Genomic DNA, 24,497 nt, shown 5'->3' with positions numbered 1-24,497 from the left:
GTGCAATAAGTCCATTCGTGAAATTTCCTAACTACTATATATTCCACGGTCAACTGTTAGTGGTATCATAACAAAGTGGAAGCAATTGGGAACAACAGCAACTCAGCCACGAAGTGGTAGGCCACGTAAAATCACAGAGCAGGGTCAGCACATGCTGAGGCGCACAGTGCGCAGAAGTCGCCAACTTTCTACAGAGTCAAAAGCTACAGACCTCCAAACTTCGTGTGGCCTTCAGATTAGCTCAAGAACAGTGCGTAGAGAGCTTCATGGAATGGGTTTCCATGGCCGCTGCAAAGCGTCAGATGCAGTGGTGTAAAGCACGCCGCCACTGGAGCAGTGGAGACGTGTTCTCTGGAGTGACGAATCACGCTTCTCTGTCTGGAAATCTGATGGATGAGTCTGGGTTTGGCAGTTGCCAGGAGAACAGTACTTGCCTGACTGTATTGTACCAAGTGTAAAGTTTGGTGGAGGGGGGATTATGGTGTGGGGTTGTTTTTCAGGGGTTGGGCTTGGCCCCTTAGTTCCAGTGAAAGGAACTCTTAATGCTTCAGCATACAAAAACATTTTGGACAATTTCAGGCTCCCAACTTTGTGGGAGCAGTTTGGGTATGGCCCCTTCCGGTTCCAACATGACTGTGCACCAGTGCACAAAGCAAGGTCCATAAAGACATGGATGAGTGAGTTTGGTGTGGAGGAACTTGACTGGCCTGCACAGAGTCCTGACCTCAACCCGATAGAACACCTTTGGGATGAATTAGAGCGGAGACTGCGAGCCAGGCCTTCTCGCCAACGTCACTGCCTGACCTCACAAATGCGCTTCTAGAAGAATGGTCAAAAATTCCCATAAACACACTCCTAAACCTTGTGGAAAGCCTTCCCAGACTAGTTGAGGCTGTTATAGCTGCAAAGGGTGGGCCAACTCCATATTAAACCCTACTTAAGAATGGGATGTCATTAAAGTTCATGTGCACGTAAAGGCAGGTGTCCTAAAACTTTTGGCAATATAGTGTATATAGTAGGATTCATAGGTTTAAAGCAATCAAAAGTGACACTAAAGAAATTTGCAAAAAAAAGACTGTATTTTAAATAAATGTTATTTTAAACTTTCTATTAATTAAAAAATCCTAAAATGCATCAGTTTCCACAAAAATATTAAGCAACATAATTGTTTCAAACATTGCTAATTATTTTATATATAAAAAGTGAGCACCAAATCAATGATTTCTGAAGGATCATGTGACACTGAAGACTGGAGTAATGATGCTGAAAATTCAGCTTTGCCATCACAGGAATAAATTTAATTTTAAAATATTCAAATACGGTTATTTTAAATTGTAAAAATATTTCCCAATATTACCATTTTATTGTATTTTTGATCAAATAAATGCAGCCTTGGTGAGCAGAAGAGACTCATTACCAGCCCCCAACTTTTGAACTGTAGTTTAAAAAAAACTTGAAATCAAAACTCAAATAAGCTACACCAATCTTCTTGTGTACTGGAAAGCATAATATAGAAATGGATTGCTGCCATATGTTCCATCTAGCTCTAATCAAAACCAAGATATCACACTTTATTCTTACATAACAGTTGCCTTCAATGAACATCTCTGGTTAAAAATAAAATATACCAATAAAAGGTTTTATTCCATGGATGTGTAAATTTCACAGGTTTCAATTAGAAATTTTACTGAGCAGCAAAAAACAGGTAAACATCCAAAATGATGTTATTGCTTTAAAAGTGCAATCTCACACTCGAAACTTGGGAATCAAGCTATTCATAACCATTTGAGTCAAAATACATACAAAGAGTATATCTTAGACCAACACAGAATATGTAATATAAAATTCAATAAGCAAAATGTACAGTAGCCGGTCAATATATATATGCAACAGCTCATACTCTTCAAGCCTGTAAAATATTTTGGACATATTTCATAGGAACATGTGAAAACATATTCGTACAAAAAGATCTTCCAAGCTGGAAGCTCCAACTTTGGGTTGAAAAGTGCATGTATTGCAAGCATCCTCAGTACATTCCCCTTAGTCCACTTCCTCGAGAGCCCATGCCACCAGAGTTGCCATAGAAACCTCCTCCGCGGCCTGCAGTGTTTTCATGGCCCCAAAACAAAAGACTCGCATTTGAATGTTGTCTTCACACCTTCTCATCCATACACTTCAACAAAACTATTACATAATAACAATCTCCACATAGTCATACTAACCCATTTCAGATGGCCCACTTGAAGTTGAATTCAGGAAAAGCTCAATGTAACGATGCTCTACAAAGAGAATGCAATTATAAATGCGATCACGACAAACAAAGACAGCGATGCAATTTGACTAAGACAGAGGTCTGGAAATGGAGGCAACTTACGCATATGATTCTTGTCTTTTGACATGGCAGACACAGCATCTTCATGAGATCTGAACTCAACATCTGCCTCTCCTGTAGACTTTCCATTGGGTCCTACATCAATGTGCACCCTCACAGGGTTCAAAGGGGCAAAGAACTGAAAAAAAAAAAAACACTTACACAAGGGCAATAATACCTTTACTTTAAAATATTGTAAGGATACATCCACACGAAAAGGCAACACTGGTGTTTCTTACATGTGCAATATCTGCCTCCGTAGCGCGGAACGGTAGGCCTCTCATGTGCACGAAATGGCCGCTGTGAAAGCCTGAGTTTGAATCGGTGCTGTAACCATGACCCCCCATTCCTCCTCTTCCTCTATCACCACGCACACGCTCTTCAAACATGCCATTACCAAAGCAGTAGTTGTTAAAGCCATTGTAGTTGTCAAACCCACCATATCCTTATTAAGGAGAGACAATTCAATACTTTAATTTGAGGTCTGAAACAATAATAGACAACAGTTAAGTCACATATCACTTCCTGTCAGCAAATACACAACCATTCAAAAGTGGGGTCTGTAAATTTTTTTAATGTTTTTGCAGGAAGTCTCTTATGCTCACCAAGACTGCATTTATCAGAAATATTATTGTGAAATATTATTACTTTTTAAAATAATTGTTTTCTATTTGAATATATTTTAAAATGTAATTTATTCCTGTGATACAAAGCTGTATTTTCAGTATCATTACTCCAGTCTTCAGTGTCACATGATCCTTCAGAAATCATTCTAATAATGCTGATTTGACTCTCAAGAAACATTTCTTATTATTATCAATGTTGAAAACAGTTGTGCTGCTTAATATTTTTGGATACCATGAAACATTTAAGGATTCAAAAAACAGCATTTATTTGAAATAGAAATCGTTTGTAACATTATAAATGTCATTACTTTCACTTTTGATCATCTTAATGTGCCCTTGCTGAATAAAAGTATTAATTCAATTTTTATATATATATATATATATCTATCTCACACATACACACACACATATATATTTATAGATATATAAAATATTACTGACCCCAAACTTTTGAACATACATATAGCCATTCAAACCCTTTAATTAGCCTTTCACTGGGTTTCAGTTAAGATGGATAGTAACTAATGGAGAGTTAATAAAGTTTTTAAAGACTAATAAAGTAGCATACCACCACTATAACCACCTCCGCTGCGTATCTGGTCCAGGACAGCACCTCCCCTTCCAGGCCCGGGCCCAAAGAAGTTCCCGCGTCCCATCAGGGGTCTGTCATATGGACTAGGCCTTTGTCCAATCATCCTCCGGGGTACTTCGTAGTATGCACGTAATTCATTTCGGCTGCTTTTGAATATCTCTATGTACCTGAGTTTATTTTGAAATGCAACGTGTTAATGAACTTGCAGGCTGGTGAATGGTTAACAGAAATGAGGAGAGGAGAGAGAGTATTTGGGGCCCAGTGATTAATTTCATCACAATAACTGACAATTTATTGTCAGGTATTGACCAGTGAAAGAAGTAATAAGTGTCTGAAATGCTGCCCGTACTATAAAGGTCCGTTCACACCAAGGATGAGAACTATAATGCTAACGATAAAGATATATTTAGAATGATTTTTAGGACTATAAAAGAATAGCTGACTCCACATCACAACTATAACAATAATGGCACAGAGAAATTATATCTTTTGAATCACTTTCAGAATGACTTTTTTTTTTTTTTTTTCTCCAGATGATGAACGATAAATCCATTTACAGTCAATCAGAATCAATCCTGCTTTAAAGAGCTCAAGCATTTAAAGTGGCAGACGACAACTGCAACGTGTACTTAGGATAAACAACGATATTGTTTACTGAGGTGGACACTAATATATGTATATCGTTCTTGGTGTGAACGGGCCTTAAGTCTTGAAATTTAACTGTATCTAAAGGCCATTTTCAGACAGAAACAGAATCTTAAAAGTATATTAATAGTACCTGTTATAAAAAAGGCTCCTTTGCCTCTGCAGTATGTGTTGCCCAACGATATTATGAAATCATATTTCTGCTGAATGCCTATTTTTTGCCCCCTTATGACAGTGTAATGTGAAATTAAACATAACATGATCAAACCATCTTTTTCCAGAGCAGAAAGATGCATGACCCCCCCACCCCACCCCACATTTAGAGATAGCATTAGCACCCAGCCCAGTCTTGCCGGCCCCACCTGTGCCCTATTCTTTCCTTGTGTTTCCCCAGAGCCTTTTCTGCTATCTCCTTTGAGGCAAACTGCACGAAGGCTTCCCCTGTGCTCCTCCCCTGGTAGTCCATCGGCAATGTTATCCCATTTGGCACGATTTTCAACCCTTTAACCCAAGGACAAATAACCCCACATGGGGAGACATGTTAAAGAGCCGCAACATTCTCATCTGCAGAAAAGACATCCCCCCCAGTTGAGCTCCTAAATCATTCCCTATGGTAGACAGAACAGTCCTAGAGCACACCACTAAGGATAAATCCATTAAATTATAATACAATCAATCAAGAAATCATATCAAGAAAGCACATCTGTCTCAAGGATGTTGGCAACATATAAATAACATTAAAAACAACCAGAACATGCTCAATAATAGTTTGATTTGAGAGTTAGAAGAGTATATAAAAAGAAAACCTTCAAAATATGATCTGACTGACTATATAAAAGGCATGATAAACTTTCTCAGGAAGTATAAAAGGCATGATAAACTTTCTCTGGAAGCAAAACTGACACGATTTAAACACCACAGCCCAGAAAACACAACCTATAAAAGATTTCCTAGCTATATCTGCAAGTCTAGGAGGCGTTGAAGTGAAACAAAAGATGTACCTGAAAAGAACTGTACAATTTCTTCTTTACTGCAGCCGAACGGCAGTCCTCTAAGACGCAACATGCAACCGCTGCTGCTGTCATAGTCTGTGGGACCAGAGCGTTTCAGCACCCAATCCATCTCACTACGGTTTGACCTGAACACTATGGGATGGGTCAAGAGGCAGACAATGTGTTATATTTTATTTACATTCTACAAATGTGCAGACATCTCATCTGATTTATCATCTCATCTGATTTGCCATTTAAAGTCGGTATGAAACAGAAATTGCTTCTCAAATGAGAAAAAAAAAAAAAAAGTAGGGTGGTACTTGTTTTTGTTTATCAGGAATTGATTGGTTCGTTGTGATTTGCTAATTGGTTGCAGGAGCCGAGGAGAAGGAGATGTTAATGTTTTGATAAAATATGAGACCATGAATGTAAAAAAAAAAAAAAAAAAAAAAGATGTGCACAGATAAATCATTTATAATAAACACTGCAGTATTACATAAAAAAAAATAAGAATGGTCAATTTTGGTGACTTTCATGGTGACTTTAAATACAACAATGTAACAGAATTTTCTACATTGCGGACAGGAGTGTACCTTCGATATAACGGTGACCCATGTATTTGCGATCTTTTGCCAAAGCCCTTTTAAAGTCTTCTGATGTCTTCAGCTCTACAAACGCCTCTCCACTCGGCCTTCCCTCTTTGGAGAAGGTAAAACACACCCCATTGACTTTCCCTACAATGTCACAATCTGGAAGTGAACAAAGAAAATTACAATTGTATCTCTTTTTCTTTAGACTCGCACAGAATGCTACAAAAGATGCTTTCAGTTTGAGTGTTTGCATACCAGAGAAAAAGGAGGCCACTTCCTCCTGTGTGCATGACCAGGGTAAACCACGGATCCGCACCACATAACCTTCATCATTATGAGACATGTTTACCTTGTCAGGTCTGTATCTGAAAAACAAATTAGTGTAAAACATGGGCTCTGTCTACAAAACCAGTGAGTTGCCTACCTAGACAGCACTGTGTTACCTAGTTCACAACTTGATCAAAATAGTTTACGCTAGTCTTTTTCTATTTTGACAACTTGGCAGTGCATCAAACCCAGTAAAATGCCTACTCAAACATCATTTTGGGGCATCTCAGTAGAGTTAGAACGCACGTATCACGCCCAAAAACGCTAACTAGGTAGGCAGTTCACTATGTTTTGAGACACAGCCATGTTGTCAAAAGTCAGAGGCTTCAGTCAACAGATAAAAAGAAAAACGATAATGACATGTCACACAAATGCAGCGTTTTGGTGTAGTTTGAGGAGCAATGAATAGTATAAACCAATTGGCATCTTATATTAAACGTCTATTAAGTTAGTTAGCTAGCTAGACAGCCACTACCGGCAAGTCAAAATACAGTAGGCTTTTAAACTTAAGAGCAAGCTAACATGGTAAATGTTATTTAGAGCATTCCGAAAGCAGGTCGGTCATGTGTCAAGCTAACCGCAACCGACAACCGAAACTGGCAAGTGAACTTTAAATCAAAACGACTTTAACATTAGCGAGATATTCGCCTGACAGGAATTAACGACCGACAAGTTGTCAGTTTCTGGGACGAAAAACAGCACTTCCGCTATGCAAAGTACACAAAATATATTCATTATTGAATGTAAAGGATCAACTTATACACACAAAGTTAAATATGAAATAATATGTACATGAATATCGAATAACTTCTCACCGTCAAGCGCCTGTCCTCTCAGGTAACCCTGAACGTATAGTCCTGTAGTCCAGATAGTCGAAGTCTCGCGAGAACGCGCCTGTCAGAGGACATTGACCTCGCTGCAGGCACGCAGAACGGTCTGACGTGTGAGCAGAGAGGCTCCAAGCGCATGTGGCACAAACTGCACGGAGGATTGAGGAATCATCGAATGGCTTATACTTTATCCTGTATAAAACTGCAATGTGGCACATTCGAACGCTCCAGACTCATAATAGGGCCATGTGTACTACCGCGAGAGAATCTGCAGCTCTATACAAACAAATAGCCTACAGCTGTGGGAAGAAAAGAGAGCCAGTGAAGCTAAATAGAACTATCCAATGACATTTTCCCCTTAAATGTAAGTTATAAATGTCTATTAACACATTAATGCAAAGAAAATAAATTAAATGTAAATCACGCAAATAAATGTAAATATAATCACATTGCAATTTTCAAAAAAATTGTTCATTATGAAAAAATGATTCGTTTTAGACATCCAGAAATATTAATATTTAAACTGATTCCGAACCCACTTTATATTAAATGTCTTCAACTACAATGTAGCCTACTAACATTTACATTAATCATTTGATACAAATGTGCTTATTGTGTACAAAGATGTTTTACGCTGTATTTATATTTTAAAAAAATACCTACTTGAAATTACATCCATATTTAATTTCTGTAGTTACATCTACTGTATAATTACACTGTTGACCCTATAACCATACACCATAACCCACCCTTAAACCTGTCCCTAACCTTACCCATATTTCACATAGCAGTACAAGTGTTTTGCAATACACCTTTAACACAGTAATACATCGTACCAAAGTTTTTTTATGTAAGTACATAATAATTAAAGACACCCAATATAAAGTGACCTTGTCCCTGATTCCTGTTAATTCTATGCCTATCTAAAAAGGGAAAAAGCTAAATAGTAATAAATAATAAATAGTAATAAATAGTTAAATAGTAATAAATCTCATAGTTTACATTTCATTGTTTTTTTAATGAGCTTTAACATTTAAATGATATGAGTAAATCACATCAAAGAAACATTCAGAAATCTTGTTGCCTGTAACTTTAAAATGGGGTGTTACACTACTGGGGTCAAAGTCTCAGCAAGCCTTGAAGCACTGGACTATGATTTCCTAAACGTCATGCTAAACTCTGCCTATACTCCAGAGTAAAACAGCTGCAACAAATGGAGATTCCAATATTTACTGTTGATGCTTTTACTAATTTACCTTTTAAAGGTAATCCTGCTGCAGTATGTCTTATAGAGAATGTAAGTATTACACTACACAAGACATTTTTTTTCTTTTCACATAGGCTAAACTAGTTTCTTACTCTTTGAATATGTTAGAATATCAGTAACACTTTACAATAAGGTTTCATTTGTTAACATTAGTTAACTACATTATCGAACAAATAATGAACAATACTTCTACATATTTATTAATCTTCGATAATACATTTGTAAGATCAAAAGTTGCATCTGCTAACATTAGTTAATGCACTGTGAACTAACATGAACAAGAACATTTTTATTGCCTAACATTAATATATGCTGTAAAAATTTTAATTTTTGTATCATACGAATATAAAAAAAGATATATTTCTCTGTAATACATTTAGGAGCTGCAAGACAATCTTTATCAAAGCATTGCTGCTGAGATGAATTTATCAGAGACTGCTTTCATCACAAAACGGAATTCTATGGATTTTTCCTCAGGTATTTTGCTGCTGAGATGCATGTTGAAATACTCACACAACTCTGATTTACATGTCTGCTTTTGGGTTTGATGTATTTTGAAAGGTGCAAGGTTTGGGTTACGCTGGTTTACCCCCAAAAGTGAGGTTCCACTATGTGGACATGCAACACTGGCCTCAGCAGCAGTGCTCTTTTACCTTAAAAGTAAGAAACGCTTGTCCTGACATTAATCTTTTACTAAAAACAATGGACTGGTGACCATTCTCAAAGCACAATATCATCACACAGAGAATGTCAACCCCGTTGTGGTGTTTGAGACTATGAGTGGGGAGCTTCATGTGCGCCAGCATGAAGAATCTCTAATAATGGACTTCCCCTTAAACAAACCAAAGCCCCAGGTATGACCAAAAGACACATCTTGGCCTCCTTCTTCAGCAAAACTAATGTAGACTCTCGTGATCAATCAAGTAGTTGCTTTTGGTTTAAATTTGTATATATATATTTTTTGTAACTTGCAGGACCAACATGAAATCAAGAATCTCTTGAAAGTAAGTTTGCCAGTGAGTAATTTAGCATCATGTTAGGTTTCCAATATGAGATAAGGAGAAAGAAGCTTTTATGTTCATTTTCAGGCTGTTGTTGGAGACTTACCCATCCAGGATGTGTGCTACTGTCCAACAACAAGGAAATTGATGATTCGTCTATCTGACACATGTGACAGGTACTGCTGGACATTCACAGGCATTTCTGAAAATAACAAGAAAAGAAAATAAGATTGATGCAGGGGGATGGGGGAGGAGGTAACCCCCCACAATAACCAAAACAATTGGCTAATGAAAACAGAATCAGGCTATTAATTAATTATATACATTGTGCGTTCTGAGCTTTTATACGCACCAAGTTCCCGCATGAACTGAACGGACAAATTATCTGTGCAATATGACTGAAGCCCAATTGTTTAATTTTGAGTGGCGTTCCTATTGCAACACTGATGATAAAATGTGCAACCTATTTGAATTCTTTTGAGAATTTACCACTTTAAAACACTATGGGAAAAGTCAAACATGATCTCAAACAGCCACATAAACTAAAAAGACTGATGAAAAGAGAAAACATCATCTTTAGAAAGATTTTTAAACTACTCATGACCACCTTTACTAGTATTTAAACGTTCTATTGCATTTATTGTGGTACATTTTGTCTAATTTGTTGTAGAATTTATAATAGATAATCTGTTAAGGGAATAGATTTTTTTAATAAAGATTTATGTTACAACTGTGGCATCTATAGTTTCTAAATATGTAGGTTGCTATTTTTTCTAACAAATGCTATAGATCAGGAATAGGCAATGTCGGTCCTGGAGTGCCGCTGTCCTGCAGATTTTAGCTCCAACCCTAACCAAACACACCTGAACAAGTTAATCAATGTCTTCAGGATTACTAAGGCTACAGGTGGGTAATTTTTTTCAGGGTTGGAGCTAAACTCTGCAGGACAGTGGCACTCCAGGACTGACGTCACCTATCCCTGCTATAGATAGATAAACAAGAAAGAAAAAAAAAAAGTGTTAATATTGGCCTAAGCATGGTAATGAGGAGCCATCATCTGTAATATCCTTATTGTAACAAATGCTATAGTTTAACAATTAAGAACTATGTTACTTTTTCATAAGGCCAAGTACAACTCAGAATCAAAAGCTTTAAAGTATGGACCTTATTGAATTATTTAATTTTCCCTATGAATAAAATGTGTTCTGCTAATAATGACAGACAGGAAAAACCTGGCTTTCAGTTATTCCAAGAGATGACAGGAAATGACTTAGACTTATTTAAAATTGAGTTAAGAACTCTAGGGTTCTATATTGAACCCCACTGAACCTTTTTCTTCTAAGAGTGTCTTCAAGGTTGTTGACTGTTTGTTGTTTGTTAGATCTGAACTTACATCTTTGAGGCCTGAAGCAGAAGCTCTGCTGAAAAACGAATCTACTGGGAAGATTAAAGGTGTCATTGTTACAATGAAAGGAGCTCCAAACGCACAGCCTGGATATGACTTCTATTCCCGTTACTTTGCCCCTTGGTTTGGGATCCCTGAAGATCCAGTCACTGGTGAGCTGAAATGATTAACATAGGTTTTAAATTCAAAACCTACTGTACAATACATATGGAGAAATATGTAGTAGTTTCCACATGTGAATGTAAAACCATGAATTCTAATGGAAATGTACAATGACACTTAGACTTCATAATGTCATGCTTTAAAAGGCTAATACTTTTTTCAAAGGGTCTGCACACACAGTTCTTGCTGGCTACTGGTCTGAAAAGCTGAATAAAAAGAAAATGTTGGGTAAAGGCCTTTTTCCCTTGATTGCACTGGAATAAAAATCAGAATCCACATTAATAGGAAACTGAAAATGACACTAGTCCACATAAATGATTTAATTAAATAGTTCTCAAAAAGCTTGAATAAAATGCATAAAATACTAAATTTTTCCTCAAAGTACTTATCCCTTTTATATTTGTTATTCCAGCCTACCAGTGCTCCAGTCGTGGAGGTGAACTGGAGCTGGAGCTGAGGGATGATGGTCGACTCAACATCAGCGGTCGGGCGCAGATCATTCTTCAGGGAACTCTTAAAATCTAGACAACTTGCACAATACTCACTGAATCTTTGAATTGTTTAATGGGAATCATGTTCATTTTCTTTCTTAATAAAGAGCCGCAAACTGATGTTTTTTCACTAAGTGGGTAAATATGGCCAAAATTGAAATAAATTGACATTAGGAGACTAATTTAAATTTTGTAAACATTCGACTTTCTGATTAAAAACTAAGTCTGTGAAATCAAATGAATATTTAATTGTATTGCTAAATATTAATACAATTGTCTGTTGGGCATGGTAAGGCTCAGACAATTTGGTCCATATTGACATGATAGAATCACACAGCTTCTGCAGATTTGTCGACTGCACATTATGTTGCAAATCTCCTGTTCCACCACATCCCAAAGGTGCTCTACTGGATTGAGATCTGGTGACTTTGGAGGCCATTTGAGTATAGTGAACTCATTGTCATGCTCAAGAAACCAGTTTGAGATGATTTGAGCTTTGTGACGGCACATCATTGTCCTGCTGGAAGTAGCCATCAGAAGATGGGTACACTGTGGTCATAAAGGGATAGACATGGTCAGCAACAATACTCAGGTTGAACCAGTCTGGCCATTCTCCTCTGACATCAACAAGGCATTTTTGCCCAAGGAACTGGCGCTCACTGGATATTTTCTCTTTTCGGGCCATTGTCTGTAAACTCTAGAGTGGTAGTGCATGAAAATACCAAAATCTCTGAGGAATGTTTTCAGCACCTTGTTGAATCTATGCCAAAAAGAATTAAGGCAGATCTGAGGACAAAAGTGGGTCTAATGCGGTACTAGCAAGGTGTCCCTAAAATATATATATATATATATTTTATTTATTTATTTATTTATATTTATATTTTACACACACATACACCGATCAAGCATAACATTATGACCACCTTCTTAATATTGTGTTGGTCCCCCTTTTGCTGCCAAAACAGCCCTGTCCTGTTAAGGCATGGACTCCACTAGACCCCTGAAGGTGTGCTGTGGTATCTGCCACCAAGATGTTAGCAGCAGATCCTTTAAGTCCTGTAAGTTGCAAGGTGGGGCCTCCATGGATCGGACTTGTTTGTTCAGCACATCCCACATGCTTGATTGGACTGAGATCTGGGGAATTTGGAGGCCAAGTCAACACCTCAAACTCGTTGTTGTGCTCCTCAAACCATTCCTGAACCATTTTTGCTTTGTGGCAGGGCGTTAGCGCATTACCCTGCTGAAAGAGGCCACAGCCACCAAGGAATGCCGTTTCCATGTAAGGATGTACATTGTCTGCAACAATGCTTAGGTAGGTGGTACGTGTCAAAGTAACATCCACATGGGTGGCAGGACCCAAGGTTTCCCAGCAGAACATTGCCCAAAGCATCACACTGCCTCCGCTGGCTTGCCTTCTTCCCATAGTGCATCCTGGTGCCATGTGTTCCCCAGGTAAGCGACGCACATGCTCCCAGCCATCCACGTGATGTTAAAAAACAAACGTGATTTCATTAGACCAGGCCATCTCTTCCATTGCTCTGTGGTCCAGTTCTGGTGCTCGCGTGCCCACTGTTGGCTCTTTCGGCGGTGGACAGGGGTCAGCATGGGCACCCGGACTGGTCTGTGGGGAACACCCCACAAGAGCTGCAGTTTTGGAGATGCTCTGACCCAGTCGTCTAGCCATCACAATTTGGCCCTTGTCAAACTCGCTGAAATCCTTACGCTTGCCTATTTTTCCTGCTTCTAACACATCAACTTTGAGGACAAAATGTTCACTTGCGGTCTAATATATCCCACCAACTATCAGGTGTCGTGATGAAGAGATAATCGGTGTTATTCACTTCACCTGTCAGTTGTCATAATGTTATGTAAATAAACTATTTTAAGGATAATATAACAGTGAAAAGTCCATCTAAAAAGACATTTTTGAAATCTCGTCTGTGCCTTTAACCTGAGCTGTTATATAAGGTTCAAAGTCTAACTTGATTTCAAAGACGGCTCTAAAAATAACTAAAAAGGTACAAGAAAAAAACCCTGGAGAGCAGAAGAGTTGTAATCAATGGAAATTCCAATATTTATTGTTGATGCGTTTACCAATGTACCTTTTAAAGGTAATCCTGCTGCAATATGCCTTATAGAGAATGTAAGTATTACACTATCACAAGACAGTCTTCTAAATGTGTTAACTTATAGATTAATTATTCATGGCAAGAAAATGTAAATGTTTTAGTTACAACATTATAAAATGTTTCTCTGTAATACATTTAGGAGCGAAAGACGATCTTTATCAAAGCATTGCTGCTGAGATGAATTTATCAGACACTGCCTTCATCACAAAACGAAATTCTATGGATTATTCCTCAGGTATTTTGCTGCAGAGATTCATGTTGAAGTACTCAAACAACTCTGATTTACATTTTAGATTTGATGTATTTTGAAAGGTGCAAGGTTTGAGTTATGCTGGTTTTCCCCCAAAAGTGAGGTTCCACTATGTGGACATGCAACACTGGCCTCAGCAGCAGTGCTATTTTACCTTAAAAGTAAGAAACGCTTGTCCTGACATTAATCTTTTACCAAAAACAATAGACTGGTGACCATTCTAATAGCACAATATCCTCACACAGAGAAAGTCAACCCTGTTGTGGTATTTGAGACTATGAGTGGGGAGCTTCATGTGCGCCAGCATGAAGAATCTCTAATAATGGACTTCCCCTTAAACAAACCAAAGCCCCAGGTATGACCAAAAGACACCTCTTGGACCATTTCTTCAACAAAACTAATGTAGACTCTCATGATCAATCAAGTAGTTGCTCTTGGTCTAAATTTATAGATTTTTTTTAATTTGCAGGATCAACATGAAATCAAGGATCTGTTGAAAGTAAGTTTGCCAGTGAGTAATTAAGCATCACATTAGGTTTCCAATACGAGATAAGGAGAAACAAGCTTTTATGTTCATTTTCAGGCTGTTGTTGGAGACTTACCCATCCAGGATGTGTGCTACTGTCCAACAACATGGAACCTGATGATTTGTCTAGCTGACACATGTGACAGGTACTGCTGGACACTCATAGGCATTTCTGAAAATAACAAAGAAAATAAGATTGATGATGGCATTCTGTTTGTTAAACGAGATGAATAATGTCAAGAGAGAAATAGAAGACAATAACAGAAAAGAGAGAACCTGCTGAAAATTGTATGTCAAGCACATTAAAAAGAATTTTTTTAAAGCAACGATCAACCAGAGACAAGAACTTGTAGTATGAGATTCTCTGAAAATAAGTATCAGTAAGTATAGGTTAAGTTTTTGTATCTAAAACTTCTACTGTATATAGAACCTTAAAGGGCTCTGTCAGGTGCTTCATAAGGGTTCAAACTATGGGATCATTTTATGGATTTTTAATTAATTCATTTTTACTTGCAATTAAATTTTATGAATAAAGCAGCTTGTAAACATACTTTATCACTAGAAAAAATTAAATAACCTGTATAAAGTATTAGGCAATCATTTAAGACATTTCTCCTTGTATAAAACCTTTTTGGCATAAAGACTTATTTAAAATGGAGTCAGTGACTCTAGGGTTCTATATTGAACCCCACTGAACCTTTTTCTTCTAAGAGTGTCTGCAAGGTTGTTGACTGTTTGTTGTTTGTTAGATCTGAACTTACATCTTTGAGGCCTGAAGCAGAAGCTCTGCTGAAAAACGAATCTACTGGGAAGATTAAAGGTGTCGCTGTTACAATGAAAGGAGCTCCGAACGCACAGCCTGGATATGACTTCTATTCCCGTTACTTTGCCCCTTGGAATGGGGTCCTTGAAGATCCAGTCACTGGTGAGCTGAAATGATCAACATGGGTCTTTAAATTTATAACCTACTGTACAATAAATGTGTAGAAATATGTAGTAGTTTCCACATGTGAATGTAAAGCCATGAATTCTAATGGAAATGTGCAATGACACCTAGACATCATAATGCGATATGAATTTGATTCATGCTTTAAAAGACTAATAATTTTTTCAAAGGGTCTGCACACACAGTTCTTGCTGGCTACTGGTCTGAAAAGCTGAATAAAAAAGAAAATGTTGGGTAAAGGCCTTTCCCCCCCTTTACTGTACTGGAATAAAAATCAGAATCCACATTTAAAGGAAACTGATAATGACACTAGTCCACATAAATTATTTAATTAAATATTTTTCTCAAAAAGATTGAATAAAATGCATAAAATACTCAATTTTTCCTCAAAGTACCTATCCCTCCTATATTTGTTTTTCCAGCCTACCAGTGCTCCAGTCGTGGAGGTGAACTGGAGCTGGAGCTGAGGGATGATGGTCGACTCAACATCAGTGGTCGGGCGCAGATCATTCTTCAGGGAACTCTTAAAATCTAGACAACTTGCACAATACTCACTAAATCTGTGAATTGTTTAATAGGAATCATGTTTATTTTCTTTCTTAATAAAGAGCTGCAAAGTGATGTTTTTTCACTAAGTGGGTAAATATGGCCAAAATTGTAATAAATTGAGATTAGGAGACTAATTTAAATGTTGTAAACATTCCACTATCTGATTAAAAACTAAGTCTGTGAAATCAAATGATTATTTAATTTTATTGCTAAATATTAATAAAATTGTCTGTTAGGCATGGTAAGGCTCAGACACTTTGGTCCATATTGACATGATAGAATCACACAGCTTCTGCAGATTTGTCGACTGCACATTATGTTGCAAATCTCCTGTTCCACCACATCCCAAAGGTGCTCTATTGGATTGAGATCTGGTGACTTTGGAGGCCATTTGAGTATAGTGAACTCATTGTCATGCTCAAGAAACCAGTTTGAGATGATTTGAGGTTTGTGATGGCGCATTGTCCTGCTGGAAGTAGTCATCAGAAGATGGGTACACTGTGGTCATAAAGGGATGGACATGGTCAGCAACAATACTCAGGTAAGCTGTAGCGTTTAAACGATGCTGGTACTAAAGTGCCCAAAGTATGCAAAGAAAATATCCCCCACACCATTACACCACCAGCCTGAACCATTGATACAAGGCAGGATGGATCCATGCTTTCATGTTGTTTAAGCCAAACTCTGACCCTACCATCTGAATGTTGCAGCAGAAATCGATACTCGTCAGACCAGGCAACATTTTTCCAATCTTCTACTGTCTAATTTTGGTGAGCCCATGTGAATTGTAGCCTCAGTTTCAAGTTCTTAGCTGACAGAAGTGGCAACCGGTGTGGTCTTCTGCTGCTGTAGCCCATCTGCTTCAGATTTAATGTAAAGCAATGTAAGCAATAAGGTACGAGAGGCTGTGCTGTATCGTGAATAAGTCATGGCTGAAGGGTGTTGTTAGGCACGACGCAAAGCGGAGTCCCTGCAACCCCTTCAGCCATGACTTATTCATGATACTACGGAGCCCTGGACATGACATGCAGGGGAAAAAAAAAAAGAAAAAAAAAAAAAAGGCTAAATCGTGCGCACAATTTATTAATTCGTTATTTTTTTCTTGCATGTCATGTGCGGGGCTCCGTACGATACAGCACTAGCCTCGAGCACCTTATTGCTTTTATAAAACGGTTACCACACAATACAAATATTAAAACCTACGGAACCCCGCACATGACACGCAAGAAAAAATAAATCGTGCGCATGATTTACTAATTTGTTCCCTCGATTTACTAAATTGCGTGCACGATTTAGCCTACTATTTTTTTCCTGCATGTCATGTCTGGGGCTCCGTAAAAAACAAAAAATATGTATCAATGCAACTTTCATGAAGTAAAATCACTAAAAGTCTTCCGTCCGCCAGAAAAAATAGTCCCTGACCGTGAACACGAACAGAAGTTACATTATTATACCATTAGATGGCGGCAAAGACTGTCTTTATGAGTGTGTCAGTCAATAGTGAAAACTTTTATTTTGAAAAGACAGAATTGTTGTGAACACGGAACAAGACGAAACTGACAAATGCTTTAACGCTGTCAGTCACGGGAAAACAATGCAAGATAGGACAAGATATTGCAGCGGACATTTAAACAGATTTTTTATTAAGAACATAGGACTGACCTGAAGGAAAATGCTAAATCTGAATGCAGGTAATAAACTCGTTCACTCAATCTCTTTCTCACAACACTCTTCTACATAATACAGTAAGCATCAATGAACAATATAAATTGAGAACAAACAGTTTACGTTGCTAAGAGTGGTTGCTAAGAGTGTTGTGTAGTGATACACAGAACCGTTGGGTGAAGCGGTCATAGCCGTGTTTTATCGTGAAGCTTCCTTCTAAGTTAAGTTAAGGTGACCAGATTTCTGAAATTGAAACCGGGGACATTTCCTATTTGAGTGGTCAAAATATCACCAAAATCTAATTTGTTATTATCTATTAATTAAAAAACAGGGACAATACAGTTTTTATTTATTATTTTTTTTAATTGTTGTGGGTTCCTTATATTATGACAATAAATATTATTATGAATTTAGTTTATTAGGATCTTTGGTCTAATACAATTCACCAAAAAAAAAACTATTGCACTATTAATAGTAACCTATTGCACTATTAATGTAAAAGCAGTTCAAAACAATATGCCTATTATGTTATAACAGAAGTATGACTTTACAAAAGCACATTACAAAGATAAAACACAAATATAAGAAATAAAACGACATTTAACAAATATTTTTTTAACATTTATCATTGAATTTTATATTTTTCATTTTCACAAGCTGTTTTACTGTATGCAGAAATTGCAACTTTTTAACTTTTTTACTATTATTTGGCATTTTAGACTCATTTTAAGCACAAAGTAAGTTGCACGTGTATTATTTATTTTATTAGCCTATTTTTTTTTTATTCATATATGAGTGTATCTTCACCACGTGATATAGTAAGACGTGTGTGTGGAAATTGCTGTGTTGTGACTGCGAAACTGTTCTTGGACGTTTAAAATTGTGCAAAACAATCCCGCACCCTGTTGAGGCCCTGTTATAAAACACATACAAACAGTATTACTTTAATTTAACATGAATAGTTAGTATGTTACTAAGTTGAAACCGATAACGATGTTTATTTTGATATGGTTCATGTTACGTTCTTCATAAAGTAGCAGCGCGCGCGCGACCAAGTGTAGCTGCACAGCCCGCTCTGTTGGTGAATATATAATCACTACACGATTGCTCCAACCAAGCTGTATGCTGGTCAGGCTTTTTTGCAGTGTATTTGCGGATTGTTTTGAACGAGCTGTAAAACGGAGACATTTCCGGGGACAGCTCCAGTCGGGCACAGAACACCAAAAACCGGGACTGTCCCCGGAAAACGGGGACGTCTGGTCACCCTATTCTAAGTACGTTTCGTCCGATGCCTTTATGTCTGATGCCTGTTAGTCAGGTTTCAACGGATGCCTTTATGTCTGATGCCTGTTAGTCAGGTTTCAACGGATGCCTTCATATCTGATACCTGTTAGTCAGGTTTCAACGGATGCCTTTTTGAGTACGTTTCGTCTGATGCCTTTTCTGAGGCTGTTTCGTCCGATGCCTAATTGTACAAGACGTCGTTTTTCCTGAGACCTGAAGCCGTTTTGTCAAATAACCGACGCCTTTTCGTTGTATGACTGAGGTGAGGAGGTTCTAAAATGTACTGTACAGGTGTCTTTTTTAATTATATGATGTCACTACGTTGCCGTCTTGACGCCAGCTAATCTCTGCATTGCTGATCGTAGTGTGAGTCTTGATAAATGGTTCACAATTTAAGTAATCGCGTTCACAATTTAATTCAGATATTTTGATCCAATCCGCAGATTCGTTTGAAGAACCAAATTAGCCAGAGTTCAGTTATCAGGATTAGAAGATCCGGCATCTGTCAAATCATCTCAAATGTATTGAACGAGGTACGAAGAACGGACCCCTGAAGAGTTGTAATCAATGGAAATTCCAATATTTACTGTTGATGCTTTTACCAATGTACCTTTCAAAGGTAATCCTGCTGCAGTATGTCTTCTAGAGAACGTGAGTATTACACTATCACAAGACAGTCTTCTAAATACGTTAACTTATAGATTAGTTATTCATGGCAATACAATTTAAATGTTTTAAATGCTTTACAGCATTATAAAATGTTTCTCTGTAATACATTTAGGAGCTGAAAGACGATCTTTATCAAAGCATTGCTGCTGAGATGAATTTATCAGACACTGCCTTCATCACAAAACGAAATTCTATGGATTTTTCCTCAGGTATTTTGCTGCAGAGATGCATGTTGAAATACTCAAACAACTCTGATTTACATTTTAGATTTGATGTATTTTGAAAGGTGCAAGGTTTGGGTTACGGTGGTTTACCCCCAAAAGTGAGGTTTCACTATGTGGACATGCAACACTGGCCTCAGCAGCAGTGCTATTTTACCTTAAAAGTAAGAAATGCCTGTCCTCACATTAATCTTTTACCAAAAACAATAGACTGGTGACCATTCTAATAGTACAATATCCTCACACAGAGAATGTCAACCCCGTTTTGGTGTTTGAGACTATGAGTGGGGAGCTTCATGTGTGCCAGCATGAAGAATCTCTAATAATGGACTTCCCCTTAAACAAACCAAAGCCCCAGGTATGACCAAAAGACACCTCTTGGCCTCCTTCAACAAAATTAATGTAGACTCTCATGATCAGTTGCTCTTGGTCTAAATTTGTATTATTATTATTATTATTATTTTTTTAATTTGCAGAAACAACATGAAATCAAGAATCTCTTGAAAGTAAGTTTGCCAGTGGGTGATTTAGCATCATGTTAGGTTTCCAATATGAGATAAGGAGAAACAAGCTTTTATGTTCATTTTCAGGCTGTTGTTGGAGACTTAGCCATTCAGGATGTGTGCTACTGTCCAACAACAAAGTACCTGATGATTCGTCTAGCTGACACATGTGACAGGTACTGCTGGCCAATCACAGGCATTTCTGAAAATAACAAGAAAGAAAATAAGATTGATGATGGCATTTTATTTGTTAAATGAGATGAATAATGTCAAGAGAGAAATAGAAGACGTTAACAGAAAAGAAAGAATCTATTGGAAATTGTATGTAAAGCACATTTAAAAAAAAACAAAAACAAAACAAACCAACGATAAACCAGAGCCAACTTGTAGTATGTTATTAACATTCTCCAAAAAATAAGTATCAGTAAGTATAAGTTAAGTTTGTATCAAAAAGTTTTACTGTACTGTATATAGAACCTTAACAGGTTCTGTCAGGTGCTTCATATATAGAGCCTTTTAAGGGTTCAAATTACCGGATCATTTTGTGGATTTTTTATTTATTTTTAGTGGTAATTAAATTTTATGAATAAAGCAGCTTGTAAACATACTTTATCACTAGTAAAATTTAAATAACCCATATGAAGTATTAGGCAACAATTTAAGACATTTCTCCTTGTATAAAACCTTTTTGGCATAAAGACTTATTTAAAATGGAGTCAGTGACTCCAGGGTTCTATATTGAACCCCACTGAACCTTTTACTTCTAAGAGTGTCTGCAAGGTTGTTGACTGTTTGTTGTTTGTTAGATCTGAACTTACATCTTTGAGGCCTGAAGCAGAAGCTCTACTGAAAAACGAATCTACTGGGAAGATTAAAGGCGTCACTGTTACAATGAAAGGATTTCCAAACGCACAGCCTGGATATGACTTCTATTCCCGTTTCTTTGCCCCTTGGTATGGGGTCCTTGAAGATCCAGTCTGTGGTGAGCTGAAATGATCAACATAGGTCTTTAAATTCAAAACCTACTGTAAAATACATGTGGAGAAGTAAGTAGAAGTTTCTAAATGTGAATGTAAAGCCATGAATTCTAACAGAAATGTACAATGACACTTAGTCATCAATGTCATATGAATTTGATTCATGCTTTAAAGGACTAATAATTATTTTTAAAAGGGTCTGCACACACGGTTCTTGCTGGCTACTGGTCTGAAAAGCTGAATAAAAAGAAAATGTTGGGTAAAGGCCTTTTTTCCCCCTTTACTGTACTGGAATAAAAGTCAGAATCCACATTAAAAGGAAACTGATAATGACATTAGTCCACATAAATTATTTAATTAAATATTTTTCTCAAAAAGCTTGAATAAAATGCATAAAATACTGTTTCCTCATAGTAAAGTACTTATCCCTTCTATATTTGTTTTTCCAGCCTACCAGTGCTCCAGTCGTGGAGGTGAACTGGAGCTGGAGCTGAGGGATGATGGTCGACTCAACATCAGCGGTCGGGCGCAGATCATTCTTCAGGGAACTCTTAAAATCTAGACAACTTGCACAATCATCTCATTAAATCATGTTTATTTTCTTTCTTAATAAAGAGCTGCAAACTGATGTTTTTTCACTAAGTGGGTAAATATGGCCAAAACTGTAATAAATTGAGATTAGGAGACTAATTTAAATTTTGTAAACATTCTACTGATTAAAGTCTGAAATGAATATTTACCTCACTTTATTGCAAAATATTAATAAAATTGTCTGTTGTGCATGGTAATGCTAGATCTTCTGTTAAGTAAATCCAGGATGCAGCAAACCAGTGTTAGTCATATGGAGTATATATAGTACATACTGTATACCAGTGGTGTGCGGTCCACATAAGCTGCGAATGCTCTGCATACCCAAGCTATTCGTGGACTCAGCAATTAATATTAACATTATATAAAGTACATACTGTATACACGTACATATACCGGCCACTCTTTTAGGGACACCATGCTAGTACCATGTTGGACCCCTTTGGCCTTCAGAACTGCCTTACGTTTTTTGTGGCATAGATTAAACAAGGTGCTGGAAACATTCCTCAGAGATTTTGGTCTGGAAATGCCTCGTTGATGCAGAGGAGAATGGCCAGACTGGTTCGAGTCTGCAGCAACCGACAAATCTGCAGCAACGGCTTGATGCTACCATGTCAATTTGGACCAAAATGTCTTGTCGGTCAGTCAGTCAGACAAACAGACATAGATATTTATTTATAGACAGATGGACTTTAAATGATAGATTAGAATTTATGCAAATAGCTTAAACTGTTTTAAGGATATTATAACAGTGAAAAGTCCATCTAAAAAGATATTTCAAAATCTCAAGTCTGTACCTTTAACCTGAGCTGTTGTATCATAAGGTTCAAAGTCTAACTTGATTTCAAAGACTGCTCTAAAATACCTAAAAAAGGTACAAGAAAGAAACCTTAGAGAGCAGAAGAGCTGTAAATCAATGGAAATTCCAATATTTATTGTTGATGCTTTTACCAATGTACCTTTCAAAGGTAATCCTGCTGCAGTATGTCTTATAGAGAACGTAAGTATTACACTATCACAAGACAGTCTTCTAAATACGTTAACTTATAGATTAGTTATTCATGGCAATAAAATGTAAACGTGTTAGTGCACTGCATTATAAAATGTTTCTCTAATACATTTAGGAGCTGCAAGACAATCTTTACCAAAGCATTGCTGCTGAGATGAATTTATCAGAGACTGCTTTCATCACAAAACGAAATTCTATGGATTTTTCCTCAGGTATTTTGCTGCTGAGATGCATGTTGAAATACTCAACTCTGATTTACATTTTAGATTTGATGTATTTTGAAAGGTGCAAGGTTTGGGTTACGCTGGTTTTCCCCCAAAAGTGAGGTTCCACTATGTGGACATGCAACACTGGCCTCAGCAGCAGTGCTATTTTACCTTAAAAGTAAGAAACGCTTGTCCTGACATTAATCTTTTACCAAAAACAATAGACTGGTGACCATTCTCAAAGCACAATATCCTCACACAGAGAATGTCAACCCTGTTGTTGTGTTTGAGACTATGAGTGGGGAGCTTCATGTGCGCCAGCATGAAGAATCTCTAATAATGGACTTCCCCTTAAACAAACCAAAGCCCCAGGTATAACCAAAAGACACCTCATGGACCATTTCTTCAACAAAACTAAAATAGACTGTTGTGATCAAGCAATTAGTTGCTTTTGGTCTGAATTTGAGTTTTGAATGCTTTATTTGCAGGTACAACATGAAATCAAGGATCTTTTGAAGGTAACACTGCCAGTTAGTATTTCTGTTTTTAGTATGACACAAGCAGAAACTATTTTGTCACCATTTTGCCTAACATTTTCAGGCTGCTGTTGGAGACTTACCCATTCAGGATGTGTGTTACAGTCCAACCACAAAGAAATTAATGATTCGTCTAGCTGACACATGCAACAGGTACTGCTGGACATTACTGAAATTAACAAAGAAAATTATATTGAAGTGTGAAGTACATTTTAAAAGTTGTAGTGCAACATTCAGTAGAACATACAGTATCCTAAACATTCTGCAGTGTTGTTAATTCTTCATTGTTTGCAGGTCTGAACTTACATCTTTGAGGCCAGAGACAGAGACTCTTCTGAGAAATGAGACCACTGGTAAGATTAAAAGTCTCATCATTACATTGAAAGAAACACAGACCACTCAGACTGGATATGACTTCTACTCCCGTGTCTTTGCACCCTGGGTTGGTGTCCCTGAAGATCCAGTCACTGGTGAGCAGAACATTCAAAAGCCATTTGAATGAGAAATATGTACAATGTAAACTCATAAATATTACAAACCTGGGTGATGGGCTTCACTGGACATGCACAAGAGAAATCAGTGCTTACTGGCAATCATCAAGCATCGTACAACAACTTTATTTCTAAAAGGGTCTGCACATACAGTCCTTGCTGGATATTGGTCTGAGAAGCTGGAGAAAAAGAAAATGATGGGTAAAGCTTCTTTTTCCTTTACTGCATCATCTACAGTAGAAGGGAAATACTGACACTAGTTCACATCAATTAATAGGTTTAAAGTAAATGTTCATGGATGAGTAATTTAAGTTCTGCTAATATTAACAAAACAAGTTGCTTAGAATAAGACATTTATCTCTGCTATATTTGTTTTTCTAGCTTACCAGTGTTCCAGTCGTGGTGGTGAGGTAAAGCTGGAGATAAGAGATGACGATCGATTGGACATCATTGGTCAGGCGCAGATCATTCTTCAGGGAACTCTTAAAATCTAGACAAACTTGCACATTCATTGAATTTGAGGATATGGTTTTGATGGAAATCAAGTGCATTTAATTTTCACTTTATATTAATGTGAAGGTGCATTCTAAGTTATGTGCCATTTAATAAAATTTATAGACCTGTGGGGGGGGGGGGGGGGGGGGGGGTA

At 37.3% G+C, this 24,497-nt stretch overlaps 4 protein-coding genes, 1 long non-coding RNA gene and 1 pseudogene across 9 annotated transcripts; 4 read left to right on the top strand and 2 right to left on the bottom strand.

Moving 5' to 3' along the window:
• Window positions 1-1,550: 1,550 nt before the first annotated feature.
• On the bottom strand, window positions 1,551-7,122 carry hnrnph3 (heterogeneous nuclear ribonucleoprotein H3 (2H9)). 3 transcript variants are annotated; one of them, XM_051916125.1, is made up of 10 exons: window positions 6,959-7,122; window positions 6,072-6,181; window positions 5,820-5,975; window positions 5,236-5,379; window positions 4,597-4,735; window positions 3,566-3,756; window positions 2,611-2,816; window positions 2,375-2,510; window positions 2,223-2,279; window positions 1,551-2,100 (listed from the first exon to the last, which is right to left on the bottom strand). In XM_051916125.1, exons 2-10 carry the CDS (start codon window positions 6,157-6,159, stop codon window positions 2,027-2,029), a joined length of 1,191 nt encoding a protein of 396 aa, XP_051772085.1. In that variant the 5' UTR covers window positions 6,160-6,181; window positions 6,959-7,122; the 3' UTR covers window positions 1,551-2,026. The 3 variants fall into 3 exon arrangements, with proteins under 3 accessions (XP_051772085.1, XP_051772087.1, XP_051772086.1); XM_051916127.1 differs by having other exon boundaries at window positions 6,072-6,175; window positions 6,959-7,080; XM_051916126.1 differs by having other exon boundaries at window positions 6,936-7,003.
• A 966-nt stretch (window positions 7,123-8,088) lies between these two features.
• LOC127524539 (phenazine biosynthesis-like domain-containing protein) lies at window positions 8,089-11,419 on the top strand. The gene is made up of 9 exons (XM_051916128.1): window positions 8,089-8,270; window positions 8,621-8,717; window positions 8,802-8,900; window positions 8,985-9,094; window positions 9,215-9,244; window positions 9,329-9,417; window positions 10,623-10,798; window positions 10,974-11,036; window positions 11,221-11,419. Exons 1-9 carry the CDS (start codon window positions 8,187-8,189, stop codon window positions 11,331-11,333), a joined length of 861 nt encoding a protein of 286 aa, XP_051772088.1. The 5' UTR covers window positions 8,089-8,186; the 3' UTR covers window positions 11,334-11,419.
• Window positions 11,420-12,291: 872 nt separating this feature from the next.
• Window positions 12,292-15,931, top strand: LOC127524542 (phenazine biosynthesis-like domain-containing protein 1; annotated as a pseudogene).
• A 2,472-nt stretch (window positions 15,932-18,403) lies between these two features.
• On the top strand, window positions 18,404-21,762 carry LOC127524540 (phenazine biosynthesis-like domain-containing protein). 3 transcript variants are annotated; one of them, XM_051916131.1, is made up of 11 exons: window positions 18,411-18,910; window positions 19,092-19,181; window positions 19,268-19,299; window positions 19,430-19,526; window positions 19,604-19,702; window positions 19,787-19,896; window positions 20,015-20,044; window positions 20,129-20,217; window positions 20,848-21,023; window positions 21,215-21,277; window positions 21,468-21,762. In XM_051916131.1, the coding sequence occupies exons 4-11, from the start codon at window positions 19,469-19,471 to the stop codon at window positions 21,578-21,580; spliced, it is 738 nt and encodes a 245-aa protein (XP_051772091.1). In that variant the 5' UTR covers window positions 18,411-18,910; window positions 19,092-19,181; window positions 19,268-19,299; window positions 19,430-19,468; the 3' UTR covers window positions 21,581-21,762. The 3 variants fall into 3 exon arrangements, with proteins under 3 accessions (XP_051772089.1, XP_051772091.1, XP_051772090.1); XM_051916129.1 differs by having other exon boundaries at window positions 18,404-18,910; window positions 19,092-19,299; XM_051916130.1 differs by lacking the exon at window positions 18,411-18,910 and adding an exon at window positions 18,979-19,014 and having other exon boundaries at window positions 19,092-19,299.
• Window positions 21,763-21,998: 236 nt separating this feature from the next.
• LOC127524541 (phenazine biosynthesis-like domain-containing protein) lies at window positions 21,999-24,489 on the top strand. The gene is made up of 9 exons (XM_051916132.1): window positions 21,999-22,606; window positions 22,731-22,827; window positions 22,901-22,999; window positions 23,084-23,193; window positions 23,310-23,339; window positions 23,422-23,510; window positions 23,652-23,827; window positions 23,987-24,049; window positions 24,230-24,489. Exons 1-9 carry the CDS (start codon window positions 22,523-22,525, stop codon window positions 24,340-24,342), a joined length of 861 nt encoding a protein of 286 aa, XP_051772092.1. The 5' UTR covers window positions 21,999-22,522; the 3' UTR covers window positions 24,343-24,489.
• LOC127524543 (uncharacterized) lies at window positions 23,311-24,374 on the bottom strand. Its single transcript, XR_007933077.1, has 3 exons — window positions 24,235-24,374; window positions 23,664-24,027; window positions 23,311-23,526 (listed from the first exon to the last, which is right to left on the bottom strand). It is a non-coding gene; the product is annotated as an uncharacterized LOC127524543 (long non-coding RNA).
• Window positions 24,490-24,497: the final 8 nt, after the last annotated feature.

The sequence above is a fragment of the Ctenopharyngodon idella genome, chromosome 13 (genome assembly GCF_019924925.1).
Source record: "Ctenopharyngodon idella isolate HZGC_01 chromosome 13, HZGC01, whole genome shotgun sequence".
Classification (NCBI taxonomy): domain Eukaryota; kingdom Metazoa; phylum Chordata; class Actinopteri; order Cypriniformes; family Xenocyprididae; genus Ctenopharyngodon; species Ctenopharyngodon idella.
This window is presented reverse-complemented; position numbering and strand designations above follow the sequence as displayed.